This window comes from Pinus tabuliformis, chromosome 8 (assembly GCF_031772625.1).
Source record: "Pinus tabuliformis cultivar Carrire ecotype Pingquan chromosome 8, CPIR1, whole genome shotgun sequence".
NCBI classification, from domain to species: domain Eukaryota; kingdom Viridiplantae; phylum Streptophyta; class Pinopsida; order Pinales; family Pinaceae; genus Pinus; species Pinus tabuliformis.
The window spans coordinates 574,721,740-574,726,951 of NC_142294.1; the positions used below are offsets into that span (position 1 = coordinate 574,721,740).

The following is a 5,212-nucleotide window of genomic DNA, read 5'->3' on the forward strand; positions in this document are numbered from 1 at the left end:
AATTAGTTAACCATAAATTAGTCTTTAGTACAAGAAATTGTTACACAATTGGAATGATTCTGGTAAACAGTCTAACTGAAAGTGGGAGCAGTTACGCTACCCAGATGTAAAAACAGAGAAAAATGGACAATGGAAAAAAAATTCTCCTCGAACAGAAAAAGACAGATACATTCCTCTGAAAAGAAGCAAAACTGTTTGTTTTAAGAACAACTGTCACATTAATGTATTGATATTGTTTCTGTATTAACATCCACTGCAAGTAGGCTATAACAGGCATACTTTAATTTACTCGGTTGATATTATTTGCTTAAGCATCCATTGTAAGTTATACACAGCAAGCACACGAATGTGATACGAAACATTGAGCACATACTGGAAGTTAAAGACAGTAAACCACAACGAGAAGAGAAGGCGCTGCTACAGGGAGCTATCCCATACAGAAGAGCGGATTGACAACCAACATTATCATAATAAACCAGGTAACAAGCATACTAACTTAAATGCTTTTCATAAGTTATGTAAATGCTGGAAATAAAGTATACAGAAGCTTCATTTAATGTAACCCTTATGAATAAAACGCACCATAAGTTTCTCTGAGCATAGAACGCTCACTAAACCACAGTCCCCTTATAAACAAAGTCATTGCAAGAAACTAGAAAGGCAACCGAACAGGCTCAAGGAACCATAAGCAACAAGGACGGACCAGGTCGATTACAGGCCGAAACGACGATTATTGTATACAGACCAGAACTCAAAAACAGTTTAATACAGTTCGTTTACAACCCAGGAGCTGTGAGCATTAAATACAAAACCCACAAATTGCTTAATAATCTAACAAACGGGGCCGAGCTGGAAAGACCCTACCCGTTACATCAAGTTGAAAGGGTTTTGGGTTGTCTCCAGAACGCACAGAGAGCATAAGCCCACGGCGGCCAGCCACCCGAGCAACCTGCAACAACAAAATAGATGTGGGTTAGCGCCTGAGGCAAGAAAACGATAAGGAACATCTGTAAACGAACAGACACAACCGCATTGGGTATTTACCTGAGTTGGACGGGCAGCATTGCAAACAACCCGACACCCATAACCTGAAGAGCAAAGGGGCGAGCCTGTTAGACTCTGGAAGAGGTGTGGAAGCAGGGTTTAACATCGAACCAGAACTTACCTTTGAATCCGGGTTGAAGCGGAACGATTAGCTGGAGCTCGGGACTGAGAGAAACCTGTCATAATAACAAAAGCAAATTAACAGAGCGTGGAACAAACCTTGTTACAGCGGAAGAACAAACAAAGAAACAGAAAGTATATCGAGTTACAGTGCGGAGAGTTAGCAGCATGTCGCCCTCACAATAATTCCAACGCACAGAGTAGCAGGAGGTCGGAGGCACCAGAGGAACCCAACGCCGGAGCGAGGAGCGGAGGCGCAAAGAAACCCTCACAGAGCAGAACCAAAGAACTTCGCACAGTGAAAATGAAATGACTAGTGAACTAGGGCTGGCTGTCAAAAGGCGGGAGTAGGTCGAGGTGAGGAACCGACAGATGTGATTTGGTAACCTGTACCACCGGTTAACCCATCCGAAATATCCAGAACCTGTACAACCGCGTTACTTCAACGTTTATTCACATTAACATTCGCACAGTGGACACAGCGCCGCCACGTGGAAAAGGGCTGGGCCATCAAAAGTGGTATCAGAGCTGGTTGGCAAATAGGAAGAATGGAGGGTGGTAGAGGAGGAAGAGGAAGAGGAAGAGCGATCCGGAGAATAGCAGAAGAGGGACTCCGTGAGGAGATTCGCGTTTTGCGAGAAAGATTAGCAGTGGTAGAAGCTGGGGGAAGAAGGAACCCAGCAGATGATAGTGATGAGGATGTGGCAGAACCAGAAGATGAGGTTGAAGGGGTGACACCGGAACTCCGGTTATTAAAGTCAGTTTTGCTGTCTAGTCATAAGCCGAAGCATGAGCTATCCACTTATGACGGAAGTCTGTCTGCAGATGTGTTATTGGATTGGTTAAGCGAAGTGAACAAATATTTTGAGTTTGAGGAAACCAGTGAGGACAAGCAGGTGAAGTTCGCCGCCACAAAGTTGAAAGGACATGCGTCCTTGTGGTGGGACAGCGTTCAGGCGGAAAGAAAGAGGCAACACAAACAACCTATAAAGAAGTGGGCCCGAATGGAGGCAAAACTGAAGGAAAAGTTTCTACCAAAAGATTATCAGATTATGTTGTATAGACAGGTACAGAATTTGAAACAAAGAGGAATGACTGTTAAGGAATATACAGAGGAATTTTATAAGTTGAATTTGCGGGCAGGGTATGTGGAAGATACCCCAGAAAAAACAGCCAGATATGTGAATGGTTTGAGGGGGGAAATACTGGATGAAATCAGTATCCTCTCACCCAGAACTTTGGATGAAGCATACCAGTTTGCACTGAAGGCGGAGGAGAAAATTAACAGAAAACAGAATTCCAGGAGAGGAGGCGGAACTGGCAGAGGAAAAGGTAAGGTTTTTGGTAGAGGTAGAAGTGCAGGTTCCAATGAAGAAGGCAGCAGTTCTAAGTCTGCTGGTACAGTAGAGAGGGACAATAGCACTAGAGGAGGACGACCAGCTCAACAAGGGCGAGGAAGTGGTCAGGGCAGGGGAACTGTCCAGTGCTATCATTTCCATAAGTTAGGACACAAGTCATATGACTGTCCTGAAGGTGAACCTGTAGGTGGAAGAGGAGCTTATGTTGCTCAGCCAGAGGATGCTGAAACAACACCTCAAGAAGTGGAAAACGCACCAGAGACAGACGAAGCTTTGGTATTGAATAAGGTGCTGTTAAAACCAGCAAAAGAAGTTGCAGAGCCTGATCAGCGAAAAGCTCTGTTCCGGACTGTTTGCAAGTCACAGGGTAAGTGCTGCAAGCTGATCATCGATAGTGGAAGTACCGACAATTTGGTAGCAGTAGAGATGGTGGAAAAACTGGGTTTGAAAAAGCTGAAACATCCCACTCCATATAAGGTGTCATGGCTGCAGAAGGGACACCAACTGTTGGTGGATGAACAGTGTGAGGTGGAGTTTCAGATAGGCAGGTACAAAGACAAAATCATCTGCGATGTTATGCCGATGGATGTCTGTCATATTTTGCTAGGACGACCCTGGCAGTTTGACAGGAGCGCAGTTCATGACGGAAAAACCAATTGTTATAAGTTTGTTAAAGATGGGATCAAGCACACGCTTGTACCCATCAAAGAGGAAAGTACAGCAGAAGCCAGTGGAGTGAAGGCATTGCTGATGGGCGGAAAAGAATTTATAAAACAGATTGAGGACAGTGAAGTAAATTTTGCTGTCATACGAAGACCAAAAGCAGTGATATTGCATACACAGATTTCAGATTTGCCCGAGGAAATCCAAAAGTTGCTGCAGGAATTTGGGGACATCGTGGTGGATGACCTTCCAGATGAACTTCCACCCAGGAGAGGTATTAGTCACTGCATTGACTTTATACCAGGGGCAAGTCTGCCAAATAAAGCAGCTTATCGAATGAGTCCTAAGGACCATGAGGAAATCAGGAAGCAGGTCCAGGAGTTGTTAGACAAAGGGTTGATTCGAGAGAGCATGAGCCCCTGTGCAGTACCAACCGTGCTGGCTCCAAAGAAGGGAGGCGAATGGCGAATGTGCACAGATTCCAGAGCCATAAATAAAATTACGGTTAGGTACAGGTTCCCCCTACCAAGAATGGACGATATGATGGATTGTTTGAGCGGGGCAGCTTATTTCTCGAAAATTGACTTGAAGAGTGGATATCACCAGATTCGAATTCGAGAAGGAGATGAGTGGAAGACAACTTTCAAGACGAACGAAGGCTTATATGAGTGGCTGGTGATGCCATTTGGGTTGAGCAATGCTCCCAGTACGTTCATGCGCTTGATGAATGAAGTACTGAAGGAGTTTATTGGGAAGTCCGTGATAGTTTACTTAGACGACATCTTGATTTTTAGTAAAACTAAAGAAGAAAATTTCAGGCATGTTCACAATGTGTTGAGGAAGTTGCAGCAGAATAAATTTCTGATCAATCTGAAAAAGTGTACTTTTTTGCAGCGGGAGTTAGTGTATCTGGGCTTTGTAATTGCAGAAAACGAATTGAAAATGGACCCAGAAAAGGTGGCAGCTATAGTTAGTTGGCCTTCACCGGGAAGTTTATTTGAAGTCCGCAGTTTCCACGGATTAGCGAGTTTCTACAGGAAATTCATCAGGAATTTCAGTGAGATCTGCGCACCTATGCTGGATACGATTAAGAAGACAAATCAGCCATTTCGCTGGACTGAAGCAGCGGAAAGAGGTTTCCAGATTTTGAAGAGGAAGATTACTGAAAGGCCGATATTGAGGCTGCCTGACTTCAACAAACCCTTTCAGGTTCGTTGTGATGCCAGTAATACAGCCATTGGGGCAGTACTAAGTCAGGAGGATAGACCAGTCGCATATTTCAGTGAAAAGCTGAACGAGAGTAGACAGAAATACTCAACCTATGACAAGGAATTCTATGCAATTGTCCAAGCGTTAAAACATTGGAGGCACTATCTGTTGGGTAATGAGTTTGTTCTGTTTACAGATAACTCTGCGTTACAGTACATTATGCAGCAACATAAATTGAACCATAAGCATGCAGCATGGGTGGAGTATTTACAGAATTTCACGTTTGTACTGAAACATATTAGTGGGCAAGCGAACAAGGTGGCAGATGCGCTGAGTAGAAGGATTCTACTCTTGCAGGAAGGTACGATGCAGGTTTTAGGCTTTGAACACCTGAAAGAGCTTTATCAAACAGATGCTGATTTTAAGGAAGCCTATGAGGCTTCTCAAAACCCTCTGTTAAGGAACAGCAGTCTGTGGTTGGATTATAATTTACAGGAGGGATTGCTGTTTAAGGGCGGACATCTGTGTATTCCCAACTGCTCTATGCGGGAAAACATTATTTAGGAGAAACATAGTGGGGGTTTGGCTGGACACTTCGGTATAGATAAGACGGTAGCACAGGTACGACATTTTTATTTCTGGCCAAAATTACAGCGGGATGTACAAAGGTACGTGAGTAGGTGCACGATTTGCCAACTGGCAAAGGGCCATAGTCAGAATACAGGTTTTTACTTACCATTACCCGTTCCGAACCGACCATGGGACTCCGTTAGTTTAGATTTTGTTTTGGGTTTGCCTAAGACACAGCGGGGTTTCGA

At 44.1% G+C, this 5,212-nt stretch overlaps 1 protein-coding gene and 1 long non-coding RNA gene across 2 annotated transcripts; one reads left to right on the forward strand and one right to left on the reverse strand.

Moving 5' to 3' along the window:
* Positions 1 to 630: 630 nt before the first annotated feature.
* Positions 631 to 1,445, reverse strand: LOC149236787 (uncharacterized). The gene is made up of 3 exons (XR_016268444.1): positions 1,314 to 1,445; positions 1,045 to 1,220; positions 631 to 949 (listed from the first exon to the last, which is right to left on the reverse strand). It is a non-coding gene; the product is annotated as an uncharacterized LOC149236787 (long non-coding RNA).
* A 267-nt stretch (positions 1,446 to 1,712) lies between these two features.
* On the forward strand, positions 1,713 to 4,958 carry LOC149236788 (uncharacterized). Its single transcript, XM_089369029.1, has 3 exons — positions 1,713 to 3,110; positions 3,366 to 3,611; positions 4,080 to 4,958. The coding sequence occupies exons 1-3, from the start codon at positions 1,713 to 1,715 to the stop codon at positions 4,956 to 4,958; spliced, it is 2,523 nt and encodes an 840-aa protein (XP_089225155.1).
* Positions 4,959 to 5,212: the final 254 nt, after the last annotated feature.

Excerpts from the sequence above, each read along its gene's own strand:
- LOC149236788 (XM_089369029.1), top strand. The coding sequence starts at position 1,713 with ATGGAGGGTGGTAGAGGAGGAAGAGGAAGAGGAAGAGCGATCCGGAGA. Across the intron at positions 3,111-3,365 it reads GCGATGTTATGCCGATGGAT|ATTTCAGATTTGCCCGAGGA; the intron begins GTCTGTCATATT and ends TTGCATACACAG. Across the intron at positions 3,612-4,079 it reads AGAGCATGAGCCCCTGTGCA|CGGGAGTTAGTGTATCTGGG; the intron begins GTACCAACCGTG and ends ACTTTTTTGCAG.